The sequence below is a fragment of the Mytilus trossulus genome, chromosome 3 (assembly GCF_036588685.1).
Source record: "Mytilus trossulus isolate FHL-02 chromosome 3, PNRI_Mtr1.1.1.hap1, whole genome shotgun sequence".
Lineage (NCBI taxonomy): Eukaryota > Metazoa > Mollusca > Bivalvia > Mytilida > Mytilidae > Mytilus > Mytilus trossulus.
The window spans coordinates 84,894,803-84,913,988 of record NC_086375.1 but is presented as its reverse complement, the minus strand read 5'-3'; the positions used below and the strand labels follow the sequence as shown (position 1 = coordinate 84,913,988).

Here is a 19,186-nt window from a genome sequence, read left to right as displayed (position 1 = left end):
CTCCTCTCTTCAAATAAGATGGGTCTCTAGATTGCTACAGGCAAAACAAGAAAATTGGACATTGATACCAAAATTATTTTTAAGTAAATTAGGTTCTAATTTCCTCATTTTTAGAATGAATTTAAACAACCAAACTTTAAAAAAACTAGATTACATAACTAAGGACATTCCAGAATTTTACTTAGAAATAATAAAAAGTTGGATTTTATTTCATGAAACGAACATCACAGAATTGAAAAACTTTGTCGAAATAAGAAAGCAAGTTATCTGGGGTAATAAATTTATGAAATTTCAAAACAAGTCGCTTATTATGCATAACTGGATACACAGTGATTTTATTTACATTAACGATATTATTGACGATAATGGAAAAATTGCCCAAGATAAAATATTTAGAAAACTGCGAAACACTAAAAATTGGATAGCAGAAATTTCAAAAGTAAAAAACTCAATTCCAACCTCATGGCTAAAAATTTTAGCTACAGAAGAATCCATCAAATCAAAAGTAAATTTTAACAGATTATTAATCAATATAAACAAAGAAAACATTAAAATCGAAAATTTAAGCAACAAAAACGTGTATGAATTGCTCGTTCAAAAAAAAATTTCTCCAAACATTGGCATAAATAAATGGAAAAATGAATTAGAAATAAATTATGACTTTACCAAATATATGTTTAAGTTTATACACCAACATTTAATACTTAACAAACTTAAAATGTTTAGGTGGAAACTAATAACTTGCATTTTACCGAATAGAGAAAATCTCTATAAATGGAAAATCGTAACTAGTCCGTTTTGTCAACTTTGTCAACTCAAAGACACGTATCAACACTTTTTTATCGAATGTAAATTTCTAAAAGAATTTTGGGAAATCATTAATAAAATCTTATCTCAAATGAATTTTAACAAAAACATTAACTTAAAATACATTGTAATAGGCTACAAAATAACAGATAATGAGTATATCGGATTCAATATAATTCTGACACTTATAGGATTTGCTATCTACAAATCATACTATGTATCCGATCAAAGAAATAAATCTACTAATGTATTCAATCTGTTTAAATTTGAACTGGACGAATACTTAAGATCCTACAATCTACAAGAATATACTACAGTCCAAGTGCTTCAAACTTTAATTTCTCCAAAATAAAACACTCTTAAAGAAGATATTTCTAGAACACTTTAACTAAATAAATAAAAATAAAGAAAAGACTCACCTAAAATGTTTAAAATCCAAATAAAAAAGAAGTAAAGTAGCCTAATTCAATATACATCCATTAAAAAGCATGCTCTCTCTCACCTTTAAACAAGGTAAACCATCCGATCAAGAAAAATTGATGTCACACACTCTTAAATCATGTAATTTTTAAATGAGATAATTGACACCAAACATTCAATTTCGGATAAGAGTATTAAATGGGCGTTATTTAATTTGATTACATGTACTATAGAAGGAAAATATATCATTTATTTCAGATCAGGGTACTGAATTGTATTACATTATTATTGAACATTGTATTTAATTGTAATATACTAATATAAAATTTAAGAAAAAAATACTTATCTATATGAAACCCTGTTCTTATAGATACTAACTATTTCAGGGTACCTTACAGTTAAAGCTGTAGCGGTAAGGTCATTGCTAACAGCTTTAGTGCAATAAATTTATATTCAAGTGTTAAAAAAAAAAAAAAGAATTTGAAAAGCTTAGATTTAATGGTTCGTGAGTAAATGCAACAACGTGAATGGAAACACCATTTTACAATCTTTCAAGAACCATTACTCCTGAATGGTAAAAGTCAAGATCGTCATTATTGAACTTGACCTCCATTTTATCACCAGTAACAACATATTAACATTTGGGAAGCTTTGGTAGAACAGTTCATGCAAAATGCACGGACACGACTGGAAACGCCATTTTTCAATCTTTCAAGAACCATAACTCCTGAACAGTAAAAGTCAAAATCGCCATTATTGAACTTGACCTTTATGTAGTTGTCAGTAACAACATATTAAAATTTTAAAGGCTTTGGTTGAACTGTTCATGAGTTAATGCACGGACAACATTTGATTGCCGACTGCCCGACTGACCGACCGCCCAACCGGCCGCCCGGTCACAAAAATCTGGTTAAAAAAATCAGAATGCTCAATTCCTAATTCATACCATGATCAGTGAACATAAAATTTAGCTCAAAACCCTTATCTGTCACATGTTTGTTGATGTTGGCATTGTAATGAACATGTGTTTTAAAGTTTAAAGTTAATGTGACCAAACCTTCATGGTGAGCTACATAACATGGATTTTGCTCCTTGTTAAAAAACATACATTGACCTATAGTTGTCTACATATGCCTACTTTAGACTCTGGTCGACAGATGTCTCATTGACAATCATTCTATGCCTCTACATTTTTCTTATCCTAAGACCAAGACTGTAACCTGATTTGTGAGACTCAAAACCAAAATTTAGCAAATATTAAAGAACAATTAACATTACTTTTAACAAAAGTACTACAATTCAAGAAAGGACAGAAAAATGAAAGAATAGAGTCACTGACTAGAAAAGCCTGTTTTTATTCTACTGAATGTAACTTAGATAGCAAACTATAAAAAAGTTCCATAAAAAAGACAACAATTCACCATATGATGAAGGCTTTCCGATTCTATATATTTTTTTTTTTTTTATTGCAATAACATTACATCGCTATGAATAAAATGAAAATGCCTAGATCAAATTTAACTCATTTTCAAAATAAGGATGTTGTCTTATATACATCCTGACATCATTGGGTATCAGACTACATCTAAACATGAATTTTTTTTTTATTGATTTATGTTGTCTTTTAAAATAGCATATTGTATTATGGCATAAAAAAAAGTCACAAATTTTCTCATCACGAATAAAAAAATCTTTTTAAATGCGTATTTTTTCCAATATGTAATTAACTTATCAATAATATCAACAAACCAAGTTTCTACATTAGTAAACATAACTCTTTCAAAATTTCAAAATCATAATTTGGGATATATATCAGTAAAAACATTTTGTGAATCATACAATATATATATCTTTATGTAATGAACATTACTGAGTGGAAATATATTGAAAATTGTTATTTTCCAATAAGATTCTGTACCATCATTCTTTGAAACCCCAAATATGCCAGTGAAACCCAAATACAAACAATCGATAGATACAATAATAAGGAAAATTGAAAACTTTGTCTAAATCCATAAATGAATGGTCCTTAAACTTAGTTATATGCTTACAAGAAAAATGTTAACAGTAAAGTGAAATCAAAAACCCATGATATAAATTTGACAAGAAAGAATGAATGAAAAAAGTAGCTTGTTAACAGATTCATACAATCATTTTTAAAATCATTTACTACATTTCATAATTACAATTGTCTTTGGAGCCCTTTTCACAATGTCTATAAGACTTCAATACTTCAATACAATATATACACCATAACAAATAAAGAACACTAACAGTAGTCTCCCCTTGTCAATATTGTAGTCATCTCCCCTTGTCATTGTAGTTGACTACATTTGTTATCTCCCTTTATTTCTTCCTTCCTCCTCTCTCCTTTAATTGTAAGCTAATTACAGCGCCCTTATTGATGTTGTAGTAAGCTAAGGAGTTAGAATCCTTCATGAAGATACCCTGAAAAGGCAATAAATTGAAGTAGTAAATATAACACAAGTCAAAATTCTTATATCAAAAAGTCATCAAAAGTATTGTGAGGAAACATCAGTTTATCATGTCAACTTATATTTTGACTATTTTATTTATTATGTCTGTTTTATTCATGCATCGTTAATATAACTGAATTTGATGAGACTGTCGTACAAGTGAGAGGTTTAGTGCTATAAAAACCCAGTTCATTTGAAAATGCCTGTACCAATTCAGAATTAGGACAGTTGTTGTCCTTTCGTTTGATGTGTTTTGCCATGTGATTAGGGACTTTCTGATTGGATTTTCCTCTGACAGAAATCATTGTGATTTCACTTTTTTTTTTTAAATTTGCTCTTGCATTAATAGCTTCAAACATTTTCAAAAAATTACAACATATTCAACATTTGACAAGTTCCCCTCGCAACAAATCATGACAAATTTTGTAAAATTTCATAATTTTTCCAAGTTTTCTATCAACATTTGAGTATAGATAGATTAGACAGGTTATGGGCACACACACAAATAACAACTTAGCACCCTTTAAAGCCTTTTTTCTTATTAAATAGTCCATCCTATATTCGTTGGAATCTACATTACTGATAAATTACCAACTTTCTACCAGTAAAATATGTCTGTCATTTTATTCTTAGTTATCTTATGTACTCCACGGAAAATAAGTAACAGACAAACTGACAACACATATTTCATAATATACGGGATTTTTTCCTTGACTTTCAGATAACTTACATCATACTGTAACTTTTGTTTACCAGCCGGTAGTCCCAGACTCTCATTTAACTTAGCCTTCATAACAGCAATCTGAAATAAGTTCAACGTGTTAATTATAGGTATTTGTTTAAAAGTATTTATATTCTAAGAGGGTCAATGGATGTGAAAAAATTTAATAGTTATTTTCATTTGCTTTTTTTCCTTCTCATGAACATGTAAAAATTGAGTGTTATAAATTGCTACCCCATTTTCTGTCTTTTCCAATACAACTGAGCCATGAAATCACAAATAAGAATAGCTTTATAAAATAGCTGCTGATACTTGAATTCACCAACTAAAATATCTTTTGATAGACATGCAAAAAGTTTAAAACACATTTCAAATATATAGTTGTATAAGTTTTATGTCAAACTAAGCATAATAAATTTACTCTTTTAATTTCAAACTTGGTAGTTTAGTTTATGGTTTACAAACACACAACTGAGTAAATGTTTGTATGGATTACAGCAAACTAGACATACAAGCACATTATACACAAATTTAGAGGAATGTTGAGCATTTCAAGGATTTTTATTTCCAACCCACTAGAGAAGCAAAGTGGTGACATAAAGAGACAGTTTATAGACAGCAAATGGTTTTGAATTGGTATTTTTTTGTAAAAACATTAATCTGATATCTTCAAAGCAGTATGGTGAATGTAGTTGTAATACTCACAGAGTCAGAAAGTGGTAATGTGTAGGTCAACATCTGTCCATTGAGTTTCCATTCTGGTTTGTCATCAGCCTTTGGTACCATAACTTTAAAGGTAACAGGACCCTGAAGATAGATTAAAACTTTGCAACACATTCATAGGAGACATACTAAACATAGCAATCAATTGTCAGAAAATAGTTTTATCCTTAGCAATATATTCATAGAAAATAGATTTAACCTAAAGCAATATATTCATAGAAATACATTTAACCTAATGCAAAATATTCATAGAAAATAAATTCAAAGAAAAGAAAATAGATAAAACCTTAGAAATAACTCTGGAAAATATATTCTGCCTTAGCAATAAGTTTGCATAAAATAAATTCACCCTAAGAAATAACTTTATAAAAAAAATTAACAGCAGCAATAAATTTCTTCAAACAAATTTTTAACATTAGAAATAAATTCACCGAAGACAAATAAACCATGGCTATCTATTGACAAAATATAGATAAACCTTGGCAACAAAGTCACAAATAACAGATATTTAACATAAAAATGTGCATAATAACAGAATTAATGGATGTATAAAGCAATAATTTGGCTGTAATTTTGTTGTTTAAAACAAGGGAGGCTGGTACATTTATAGAAATTCTTAACATCAAAGTATATTACAATTTTAGAAAAAGTTACACCTAAAAATAATGAATAAATAGTAGATTTTCAATATATTCAAGCCAGTGTATTATTAATGAAAATCTTATAAGCAAATATTGTGATTATGGCAGAACATACTTTGTTTCTGGACAAGAACACATCCTCTGGGATCAACTGCTCTTCTGTCTTGGCCTTCTTTGCTGGAGGTTCATCCATAGATGGTGGCTTTGGAGGTCCAGGGGGGTGAGCCAGCAGGGTTGGTGCAAACCCTGGACGTGGTGGCCTGGCCATCATAGGCTGGGGCATCATAGGCTGAGGCTGCATTCCTTTAATCAAATCCAAATAAAAATTAAATCAAGAAAAAACTTCAACTCAATATCATAAACACAGCTATGTTAACCAGTTTTGTATACATGTAATAATAAAGTTCCAGAAATCAATTTACAATACTCAAATAATTACTTACTATACTAATTAGGTAGCCTTAATTTGAAATTTGTTTAGCTTCATTTTGAGTTTTTACCTCATTTTTTATCTTCAGTGCTTGGTAATGTAAATTGTCCAGGGACTAACTTATCAGTGGTTGTTGTTTGTTACTGTGATACATATCTATTTTCGTATTTAAATTAGGCGGCTAGTTTTATCGTTTGAATTGTTTTACATCTGTCATTTCCGGGCCTTTTATTGCTGATAATGCAGTATGTGCTTTGCTCATTGTTGAAGGCAATACAATGACCTATAGCTGTTTATTTCTGTGTCATTTGCTCTCTAGTGGAGTGTTCTCATTGACAATCATACCACATCTTCTATTTTATATAATCTGTACTTACCAATAACATTCATTGGTGGCCTAGGTGTAGAAATCATCATTAGTCTCTGTGGCTGATTCATGAGTGGCATTGGTGGTGCTGACATTGGTAGTCTTGGTAGTGGTGGTTGTGCCATACTTTTGTGCATATTCATTGGAGGTTGGGGAGGGGGAGCTGGTTTAGAAGGAGGGGGAGGAGGGGGAGGCTGGACTTTAGGGACAGTTGGACCAATCTTCTCTTTTTCCTCATCAGCTCTGAAATTCAATATCATCTCTATAAATATGTTTGTAAATAAAGAAATAATTTCACAGGTTCCCATTTTGTATATATTTGTTTCAACAAATCTTCAACCTTTTCTGAACTTTCAGATATAAATCCAAAGTTTGTTCAAAATCAAGAGTTATTCAGTAACGACTAGTCAGTTGTTTCTGACAAGGTTTATTTGTAAATCAAAAAGTCTGTTTATCATCAATTTTTGTAAATCTAACAAGAACTTTATGTCAAAACTAAAAATCAAACAGAAATATCAAAATGATAATGTGTTTAAATACTCAATTCATATTAAATTTCACTAAATTTTGTACCCTTAACTGTATACCATCTTTTCAGTGGCAGAAAGAGTTTTTCATTGTGAATGTGCTAGTTAATCAGCTTTTCAGACCTAGCTTTATTTATTTCTGAGAGAACTTGTTCTAACATGAATATGCCTAAAATATTTGAGGATGGCCATAGCAATTGTTCAAACCTATAAACCTAAATCTACTGTGGTTGTACAAACCATTTGGTATTGTACCACATATATCAATCTATTTTTAATATGACGTAATTAGTTATTTGTTATTCCACCCATATAAATCAGTGCATTAATATTTGTTTTTAGTTACTCATGTTGTAGTTTTCTGTACTGTAGCAAGCTGCATTCAACAGAGATATTCTCTCTTGCCAACAGTGAAACTGATTTCTAAGTATGTTGACACCTTTCCATTGAGATATATTAGGCTTACATCAGGATAAATATATATAGTTAACCTACACCAGGCCTTTAGTTTTATGTATTGTAGCAATCTGTTCCTCAATAGAGATGTTCTCTCTGGCCCTTGAGATATATATATTGAGCCTACATCAGGATAAATATATATAGTTAACTTACACCAGGCCTTTAGTTTTATGTATTGTAGCAATCTGTTCCTCAATAGAGATGTTCTCTCTGGCCCTTGAGATATATATATATTGAGCCTACATCAGGATAAATATATATAGTTAACTTACACCAGTCCTTTAGTTTTATGTATTGTAGCAATCTGTTCCTCAATAGAGATGTTCTCTCTAGCCCTTGAGATATATATATTGAGCCTACATTCTACTCTATAGTTAACTTACACCAGGCCTTTAGTTTTATGTATTGTAGCAATCTGCTCCTCAATAGAGATGTTCTCTCTAGCCTTCTGTGTGACTTTTTCCATAGAAGCTGTGTGTCCATCCCATACAACTCTCTGTTCTTTTCTTTCTTCTTCTCCAATCTAAAAAATTGCAATCATTCAGAATTGCTTTTTCAAATTAATTTATTTGTCAGCAATATAATATTTTTATTAAAATATTTTTTTTGTAAATTATAGTTTTTATAGTTTATAGTGAATTTATTTATAGATTATCAGTGATCATCTCAACGAGATTGATTTTCTCGCTTGAGCCGGGACGGCGAAAGCGAGAAACGCTATCAGTTGAGATGAACAGTGATAATCTTTTTATCGCTATTTTACCTATGACGACGTTGTCAATTTCGTGTCAATTTCGTTAGCAACGCGACGTGCATGCTTAGTTACTGGCGATAATTTTCCATCTCAGGCGAGTAGCATGATATGAAAATTATCACAAAAAAAGATCAGAGGAAAAATGCACAAAATAGCGATAAGTATGTTTAAGGGATGCTATTGCATATACAATAACCAAAATTCTAAATTATACCAGCATAGAAACAGAAATCCTTCATTATATGTATATATTATTTTAGATTCTGGAATAATATTCATGATATTAGACATAAGACAAAAGGAATATTACCTTAACCATATTATACCGTATATTTGATATGTGTATGTTTATATAGTATTAATCATCATATCTGTCTGACATGTCTAATAGCAGTGATGTACCATAAGATGAAAAATAATATAAATCAATTGTTGAAAACTGACCTTTTTACCAATCTGTGTTTCTTCTACACCAACACCAAAGATATCAGTACGTCTTTCTGCCAGCTGTTTTAGACTGCTCTCAATAGAAACACCAGGGGCATAAACTTCTTCTTGTTCCTTCTTCTCATTCATAGCTCTCTGTCTTTCCTGGATCCATTTAGGATCAAGTAATCCTGTTTAAAAATAATATATAATATCATTTATGTCCATGGAAACTGTGATAACAAAGCTATTAAAATACTCACAACATTAAAATTTTGTGTACTAACATTTTTTTTGAATGAAAGTATTTTAAATTTCACTTCAGTGTACCAGTAATTATGAATAAAATTAGCACAAACTGAAACAAGAGGCTGTCACAACGACAGCAAACCGGATTTATTAGCATTTATTTGTGTCCTGGCAATATCACAAGAACCATTACTGATGATTGGTGAAAGTGAAAATTGTCAATATCAAATTTGACCTCTATTTTGTCATCAGTATCAACATATTAAAATTTAAAAAGCTTAGATTGAATGGTTTGTGAGTAAATGCAACAACGTGAATGGAAACACCATTTTACGATCTTTCAAGAACCATAACTCCTGAACAGTAAAAGTCAAAATCGTCATTATTGAACTTGACCTCGATTTTGTCATCAGTAACAACATATTAAAATTTGAAAAGCTTTGGTTGAATGGTTCATGAGAAAATGCATGGACATGACTGGAAACACCATTTTTCAATCTTTCAAGAACCATAACTCCTGAACGGTAAAAGTCAAAATCGTCATTATTGAACTTGACCTCCATTTTGTCACCAGTAACAACATATTAAAATTTGGGAAGCTTTGGTAGAACAGTTCATGCGTAAATGCACGGACATGACTGGAAACGCCATTTTTCAATCTTTCAAGAACCATAACTCCTGAACGGTAAAAGTCAAAATCTTCATTATTGAACTTGACCTCCATTTTGTCACCAGTAACAACATATTAAAATTTTGGAAGCTTTGGTAGAACTGTTCATGCGTAAATGCACGGACACGACTGGAAACGCCATTTTTCAATCTTTCAAGAACCATAACTCCTGAACGGTAAAAGTCAAAATGGCCAATATTGAAGTTGACCTTCATTTTGTTGTCAGTAACAACATATTAAAATTTTAAAAGCTTTGGTTGAACGGTTCTTGAGTTAATGCATGGACAACATTTTATTGCCGCCCGCCCGACCGCCCTGCTGCCCGCCCGCCGAGCATCCCCAATTTAATAACCGACATTTTTGTCACAAAAATCCGGTTAAAAAAGTGTTCTGACATCTTCAAATTTAGTCCCTAATGAAAGGTTCAGGAGATTTTATTGGCAATACTAACTGATACACATTGGCCTTTTGTTTCTCTCACAGTTCTGTATTCAAAAACATGTTAACAATGCTGGCCTTTTTTATAAAATTTATAGCCTAACTCTATTCATTCAAATCAGAAGACAAAAGACGAGGTTTGCAGGTATATACAGGAGAATGTCTTGGAACAGAGAAATGATAGAGACAAATGATTGCATCTGTCATACTATGATGGATAAGGAGACAAATAGTGACAGCTGTTATACTATAAGGAAGAATAACTACATCTATAAACTACTAACCTATTCTCATATGCTCTTGAACTTTGTGTGCTGGAATTTTCTCTCCAGTAATTGGTGACACCATGTCTGTGGTTATTTCTCCCATGGAAGGACGAGCTGTCAACAAAAACATACAATCATTCATGTTAATATTTTGTTATTCAAATATTCTAAATATTACAAAACAGCATTACCTTTTAAACAAAGGTTTATCATGTATATGAAGAACAAGCAAATTAATAGTTTTCAAAGTTTCTACTGATTTTTAATAAAAGCAAAAAATAATGCATATCAAATCATTTTAACTCACTCTTTTTGTTATACAGACTACAATTTATTAAAAGCAGACTAGAATGTTTTTTGTGATAGAGTTTTGTATGATTACAGTGAACAAACCTTTAGGATTGTAATCCTTCTTGATGATGACTTGATCTGGTGTTGGTGGCAATGGTGGTATCTCACTGGGTGGTGGTGGGGGTGGTGGCATGGGTGGCTGGGGTGGAGCAGGAGTTGGAATCTTCACGGGTTCATCTTCCTCAGACGATGATTCTCCTTCCATCTCCTAGACAAATTTAATTTTAATTTAATTATTTGGAATATTTTCTAACAACTTTTTTAGATGACTCATTAATACTTATAATAACTAGTCAGAGGGCCTGTGTAACATTTTTTTTAACCTGGATACACTTGTGCATCCTTTTAAATCAATTCAAATATAAAATAGATCTTTAAATAAAAGATGAAATTTTTTTGTAACATTTACCAAGTGGTAATAGAACGATGAGTATGTACCTACAAAGTCTGTGATGTCTGTAAGTCTTCCCTAGGCAGAAGGGCCAAAGGACAAAGCTTTCAAAACACAACTTGAGTTCTCTGTTTACCCTGGTTTATACTAGATATACAAGCTGAGCAAGATATCTAATGTATTAGTTCACAAGGTAACAGTCTGCAGGAAGACATGTCATCCTATCAACTCAGATATGTCTAGTCTTTGCTCTTTATTTTAAATGCTGTGTGATTAGTACCAATTTTCAAGTCTTTGATTTAACCCCAAGGGGATTGAACTCGCAATCTCACCTGTCAGCATCTACCATAAGACCATGGTGGTTGTTCAGAAACAGATAGTTTAAATGGTGATGGATGGCTGTTGAATGTCCTAATGCAAATTAAATACATTCCCGATACAGACATAATATTGTCATATTATAATGTATCCTGCTTTGAACTAGACCATTCTTATCCGATTTTAATATGGCTAATTCACAAAGAACAGTCTGCAGAAAGCATTTGACACCCAGACACATAATTTTGACTGTGAGTTGACTTCATATAAATATCCTAAGTTGAATAGTGGTGTAGGAACATTTTCTTTTGGGTTTTTACCTGTAAATTTCCCTCTGGTAGAGGAGGTGTGGGAGCATTGTCAAAGTCTATCTCTTCTCCGTCCTCCTCATCTTCAGACTCATCTGATTCTACCTCCATCTGATCATCAGCCTAAAAAATTATATAAAACAGTAAAAACTTATAATATTGTCACATGATATTTCCTGTAATACAACAAAATGGTTTTTCTACATCACCTTATTTAAGTCTGTTGTTTCAAATGTCAATCGATAAATCAATAAATTAACAAGCTGGTACTGAATAATGTCAATTATCCCTTTAACAATAAAAGGTAAATCTAAGCTTTGGTAGAATATTTTATTTACCATTAGACTTGTAATTCCTTTTAAATTTAACAATGAAATCCCAACTTGTAGAGAATGTTGGATAACATCTATAAATACCTTTTCTCCTCCTCCTCTTTCCTGCATCAGAATTCTGGCTCCAACTTCATCTGGTGTTGTGGGTGGGGGAAAGTTACCTGAAATGGACAAAAATAAGCCGAAATTTAAATGATTTTGGGAGAAATTAAATTTCACAATTCCTAAGTCCAAACCTATTTGCTTTTGTTTTGTTTCTAGGTGACTCTTTAAGATTAAGTGGGCAAATATTTTAGGGATTTCATCTAATTTCTAAAATTAGCAAAACATTTTAAACTTAACAGTGTCCTATAATTTGTTTCAAACTATTACTATTTCTTTTCTTTTCTTCACATTCTTCAAAGCTGACATAAAGTTTAACACTCATTTTAGGAATGATGTTAACATTTTTAAAAGCCTAAAACCCATAAGCTGATCTGTATTTCTTTGTGTAAGGGCCATATATATTTTTCTATCTGATCTTAAATTGTTTCATACTTTTCCTGGAAATCCAATATTTTCTAAATCTTAGACTTACCTTGTTCATTGGGTTGGAAATCCACTGTTTCTACAACAACAAAGTCATGCCAGTCTATCTGTGTGTAAGCAACTGTAATAGAAAATTGTATGCTTTATAGTCTAATATAAAAGACAAGCATTAATTTTACCATTGCCAAAACTTGACTGACATATGGCTTCGAAATTCAGGCCTTTATATTAAAATCTTGTTTAATTCTTTTGTTTGGTAACATTATCCAACATTGTTTTACTGTTAAGATGTGTAAACAATATATTATTACACCCAACAAGAATCATGTACATTGTACTATAATGTGTACATTAAAGTATTATTGTGTATTGCTTTTCATATTGTCAGAGATTTGGTTTAGTTAGCCACATTAGCCTAGGTTTTGTTTTGTCAGACATTTTGACCTAGTTTTAGGTCAGTTAGACACATTTCTCTAAAATACAACCAAATGATAATCTGGCTATCAAAAAAATGTAAGCATGAAAATGTTAAAAGCATTGTTCAATTCTCTTTTTAATAATTAACCAATCAAGTTTGAGCTTGTTCCATTAAATCTGTATTGAACCAATCAAAATCTAACTGAAAAGAATGGTATTTGTCCAATTGCAGTCAACTCATGGCAGATTTATGTTCCATACAATATTGGTAGTTTTATTGAAATAGACAAGAATATATGAATATAAACTACTTATAAACCCATTATCTTTTGTGGAGATAAGACCATTTAAGATTACTTACTTCTCTCTCGTTCTAGAGCTTCTTCTTCCTTCTTTCTCTCCCTGATTTGATATTTACACCACTCTACTCTGTACTTTACTTGCTGTAAAACCTTAAACAGAAAATATTTAATTCTAAATTATTTAATGTGATGTGTTCATCACTAGATTTGATACACTGTTCTTTTTTAACTGTAAAATGATTTGTCAAAATTTCAGGACAAGTGCAATACTTTTGGAAGAATGTTAACCTGGCAATGAATTGTTATAGTAATTTAACAATAATTAATTCACTTGAAGATTTTTTTATGATTTTTGTTTACCTCTTTATATTCTTCAGATTCCTTAGTTAACTTCTCTTGTAAGTCTTTTGGTGGAATCAAAATCTGTAAATCAAAATAAAATAAATATCTAAAATAAATATATACATTTGTATCTCTTTTACAGGATGCATATTTTGTCAACTGTCAAAAAACATGGCATCAAGATTTATATGATGTATTTTTTTATTACATGGCCAATGCTGAAGGAGTACTTTTAAGGCATTGTTTGAGAAAAGCAATCATTTTGACATAATTGGGTCTAAACATCTTTTTGATTTATTTAATAGTTACTTGGGATCCAAACTAATATTTACTTAGCAATTGGTGTGGAGATGTGATCAAATGATCTAACATCTCATTTAAGTGAAACACAAGGAGAGTCCCACTCTTACAGCAGTTTATACTATTTGAGACCAGTCAAATTTGGTTGACGACTGACAGTTTCTACAATTATTACCGCCCCTGATAACATTAGTATAATGAGAAAGAATCTGGCTGCAGGTTAAACTTTGACACTTGAAATATTGTTTACCTTTGTATATTGTTCTACAAGTTTAGTGAAGTAATTGAACAAACTGTGCTGTGGTCGTAAGAAATCAAATTGGTAGTTCCTCTGTTCTCTGTTCATTAGGTTTGTAAGGAACTGGCGTCCATTTCTAGCTACAAACTGTGCTGTAAGTCTTACTACGTCTCTGAAATCACAAAAGTTTAATAAGATGTCAAAAAATATATATCAACTCATGCTTTAAAGGATGTTTTTACCTGATTTCATGCATGTATAAAAGAGTGCACTCTTATAGATGTCAAATCATGTTTGAACGGGTGTTTTCCGTCTGATTTATAGTACATTTTTAAAAGAAAACACAAAGATAACTAAATAAAAACTTTCACCATCTTTAAATTATCAACAAAAAAACAATTCTGTTGTACATGTTGTATATTATGTTAAAATTAGATACCTTTAGATATGTTGATGAAAGTTTTGAATATATCCCTATAGTGGCTATACAAACATTAGCTTGGTCTGAGAAACACACAATACAAACATTGTTTTGGCCTTATGGGGATTGTGAACGCTTCATATACATAAAGTCTCTTACAATTTATCATTACATACTGTGGATTCATTTATTTTCATGATACCAATTTTCGTGGATTGATAAAAACTTGCATGTTCGTGGGTATTTAAATTCGATGATTTGGCAAATTTTGCATACTTTCCTTTAGAAAATGTGTATTTCGTTTGGACATTTAAATTCGTGTTTCCCCTGTACCAACGAAATCCACGAAAATTGGTATACAACGAATAATGAATCCACAGTAGGTTTAATTAAACTGGAATGTGAATATATATTACTTACAAATCAAAAGCTGATATAGATGGTGGATCTGCTATGAATTCAAACTCTGGTGGTGGTTCCTTAGGGACAATTGTCTCTAATAACAATCTAGCTTGCTCTGCCTGTTGTTTCTGAACAGCTGCTAACTGACCTGGCTGTTGTCAATATATTAGTAATAAAATCAATAGAAGTAATGTTTTCATTAACAATCTAATTTCAAAAAGTACATCACTTGTAGAGGAACATGCAATTATGATGATATCAAACTCAAAGCCCCTAAAACATTTTTAAAATAGTAGTAGAATTATATAATCTTCTTTAAATATCTTTAAAGTGAGATAAACTTAATGATGATGAAAATATCTCTGTTGAACATTTTGACTTTGCACATGTTGCAAAGAAACAAGAATTGTTTTGAAATAAAAGATAAACAGGATCCAATTGCAATTTATTCAATTATTATAATCATTTTAATCCAACCTTAAAAGGCATTTAGTTCTATTGTTATAAATGTGACATCTTGGAAAATAAGTCCTCCATCATTTTAACAGTATCCTATATCAGTTAATAGAATCGGAATACTTTTATGCAGATGACCAGGAAAAATTTGTCTTTGAAACAGATTTAATCAATCTTTTTTTACTTACCTTGGGAACAGCTGGTTCTTGAGCTAAAACAAAAATAAATAAAAAATATATAAAATGAAAATCTTCATTATGAACATAAACTGTTGTCTCAGAGATAAGTCTCATCTGTATGTAGATTTGATGTAAATTCCAACATGATTTGTCCAAACGTTGAAGTTAAAGTACAAATACATTTAACTTCCACAAGTAAATTATGCAGAAGTGAAAATAGTCTTCTTGGAAAAGAGATGTGCTTGTACTAATACAACTACATACCAAATATCACTTATTGTCCATTATTGGTTACCCTTTAAATTGACATAATCACTTAACTTTAACCAATTGTTGATGCAGCTACCACCAAGTCTTTCTATTTTACTTGGTCAAGTCCAGACAAAAAGATTTGTCAGTTTCTTTTGCCATTATATTATCAGCTACTGCCTTTACATTGATTTTTTAATTTCCGTTTTTTAAATGCTTTCATAAATCTTATATGATACCAGTTTGAGTCTCTTTTTTTGTGTATAGTTTTAAGATTAAAACTTGGTTACTTTTGCATGATTGATAAACCTTAATGATCTTGTTTTTAAAAGTAATAAAGTATATATAGCAGCTATCTATCTACCTTTGCCCTCCTTGAACTCTTTGACTTTATACTGGTAATATGCATGGTATGGGTCATTTTGTTGGAGGAAATTAAATTTAGGGTTGTTAATTTCATTCTGACGGATTCTGCTCTCAAACTCCGGTCCATTTCTGGCAACAAAGCTAGCAGTCTTGTCTACAATATCTTAGAATCCTTGTTAAAGAAATGATATATGTTACAATTCAGTGTAGTATTCTGGTCTATATAGATTAAAGAAGCAAAATAAAAATTAATTCTTTCAATTTACAAAAGTATCAATATTTGAAATATTCTTAACAATTTCTTCAATTAAAAGACAGATTGTACACCAAACTAGTGACCAATTTGCAAAGGAACAGTAAATTCTTATTTTGTTAATTCCTTGTGTATAAATACACTAAGATTCTGTTATGATCTTCTCTTAAGTATTGATACACCTACACTTCATCTTCGCATGTTAACTTACAATATAATACTTACATGACTTACCAATACACCAATATACTTTATTGTATGAATGTATTATAATACTCATAAGAAACTATTAAACTTCATCTTTGCGTGTTGACTTACAATATACAAGGTTACATGACTTACCAATATACTTTATTTTATTACTACTCATAAGAAACTATTAAACTTCATCTTTGCGTGTTGACTTACAATATACTAAAGTTACATGACTTACCAATATACTTTATTGTATGAATGTATTATAATACTCATAAGAAACTATTAAACTTCATCTTTGCGTGTTGACTTACAATATACTAAAGTTACATGACTTACCAATATACTTTATTGTATTATTACTCATAAGAAACTATTAAACTTCATCTTATCATGTTAACTAACAATATAATAGTAAATACTTACAGGACTAAGTTACCAATATATACTTTATTGTATTATTACTCATAAGAAACTATTAAATTTAATCTTGGCATGTTAACTTACAATAATATACTAATTTACATGACTTACCAATATACTTTATTGTATCAATACTCTTAAGAAACTATTAAACTTGATCTTGGCATGTTAACTTACAATAATATACTAACTTACATGACTTACCAATATACTTTATTGTATCAATACTCTTAAGAAACTATTAAACTTGATCTTGGCATGTTAACTTACAATCTACTAAGTTACATGACTTACCAATATACTTTATTGCTACTGTCTTGTAGAGTGCCTTCATTGTAGACAATCCATGAATATTTATAATAAAATTTTATATCATAAATGCTAAACCATGTTATCCCCAGGTCTTTAAAGCACAAGGGACAGAGTGTCACAAACTTTGATGGTGGTGCTATGTTTTTTAGTCAAATATAGCACATTGGTTAAATTTTATTGAAGAGGCTTCTGCTTCTTCTTAACTAAATGGTAGGTTTTATTATAAAACTTCAGTACATATACATTTTCTCAAGAAAATTCTATTATTTGTCCAAATTTAGAAGAAGTTGCCTTTTTTAAATTGCTTGATCATTTGCCAACATGTTTTCTGTATATGCAGTTACCTCAGCGTGACCTTTCTTGTAAAAATCTTATGATCTGATCAATATGCAAGTGCGAATGGAAAACCATATGTAAACATCGCTCTGTCATCATGATAGACTATATCTTATTGTACATGTTATAAACGTGCTTACCTGAATATCCATGCTTTGTTGATGATTGTTTATATTTAATGGGTGACAATAATTAAATTCGGCTTCAAATCACTACTTTTAATTAGCTTTAATTATCATTGATTAATTCCAAAAAAACACCATCAATTTCAGATAATTCCATGTGTTTTCATGATTTTCAAGAATTTGCATCATATAAATATTTGTACAAGGTTTTTTAAACTTAAATACCCTTATCAGATATTAATATCTTTTAATAAAAGAAGAGAGAATGACCCAAAGGTGAATGGACTCTCTGGACAAACTGACTCAGGGCAAACAGACCCAGGGTAAACATTGTAATTAGGGCGAACGGACCGGATACCCTTTTAAAACAACTTTAGCTCATTTGTTAATAAGACATATTTACACTTATATGCAAATTTGTCCGCCATTACATAACATCACACAGGTTCCAGTAAACTTTGACTTCATAATTCAAAATATTTGACGTCACAACTAAAAAGTGACATCAAAAGGTTTTTCGGAGGTGATATAAGGTCATTCGGAGGCAAAATACAGCTTAATACTAAAAGTGTACATACGTTTATTAATATTTACGTTTAAAGTGGATCTCATTGTGGTCTAAGCGTGACGCTGGATTGCCGATTTTTTGTAAGCGTGACACGTGGATGTCAAATTATTGTGGCGTGAAATCGGGAAATGAGGTCTTGCAGGACCAGGGAAATGACAAATGAAGGAGAATTGCTAAAGTATATAGTGTAAGTGAAATACGGAAATCTGACAAAACAGTAAGCAGGATCCGAGATCGGAACCCCCCAATGAGACCCCCTTATTTAGAATGGGATTGTTTTTTGCCGTGTTGACAGTTGTCTCTGGAGGAAATCAACATACATGCCTTTACTTTACAAAATTTCTTTAAAAAGAATATTTCTAATAACCTTTACTTTGTTTTCCAATTCTATTTTATAAAGTCAGAGACATGTTGTTGACATTAAAAGGATACTCCTTACTTCTGGGGGAGGATATATAATTCCAATAACTGGTTTAGCTGCTTGTATTTCTTCTTCTGTTTTCTCATCCTGTACAGAAACAACTTTCTCAATAGGCGGCATTTTGGAAAAAGTGATCTTGAAGAAGAACACCTCAAAAAAAATGCTGCGAGAAAATAACGTACCGGAAGTCGCTAATGTTTATCAAAGTCGCAAAAACGTTTTGCCTAAAATATGTTATTTTATAGCTCTATATGTTATTTTGAACAGCAATATATATG

General features: G+C 30.9%; 1 protein-coding gene across 1 annotated transcript; it reads right to left on the bottom strand.

The window, feature by feature from the left end:
• Positions 1-2,550: 2,550 nt before the first annotated feature.
• On the bottom strand, positions 2,551-19,175 carry LOC134712688 (splicing factor 3A subunit 1-like). Its single transcript, XM_063574478.1, has 19 exons — positions 18,920-19,175; positions 16,274-16,438; positions 15,670-15,692; positions 15,044-15,177; positions 14,215-14,374; positions 13,683-13,745; positions 13,382-13,472; positions 12,653-12,724; positions 12,160-12,236; positions 11,756-11,866; positions 10,769-10,934; positions 10,394-10,489; positions 8,771-8,943; positions 7,956-8,095; positions 6,597-6,829; positions 5,905-6,092; positions 5,131-5,232; positions 4,435-4,506; positions 2,551-3,675 (listed from the first exon to the last, which is right to left on the bottom strand). The coding sequence occupies exons 1-19, from the start codon at positions 19,026-19,028 to the stop codon at positions 3,574-3,576; spliced, it is 2,277 nt and encodes a 758-aa protein (XP_063430548.1). The 5' UTR covers positions 19,029-19,175; the 3' UTR covers positions 2,551-3,573.
• Between the last annotated feature and the right edge of the window lie 11 nt (positions 19,176-19,186).

Coding starts and splice junctions, on each gene's coding strand:
- LOC134712688 (XM_063574478.1), bottom strand. CDS start 19,028: ATGCCGCCTATTGAGAAAGTTGTTTCTGTACAGGATGAGAAAACAGAA. Junction 12,237..12,652: donor TTTCCAACCCAATGAACAAG/GTAAGTCTAAGA, acceptor TGTCCATTTCAG/GTAACTTTCCCCCACCCACA. Junction 6,830..7,955: donor CATAAAACTAAAGGCCTGGT/GTAAGTTAACTA, acceptor ATTGAATTTCAG/AGCTGATGAGGAAAAAGAGA.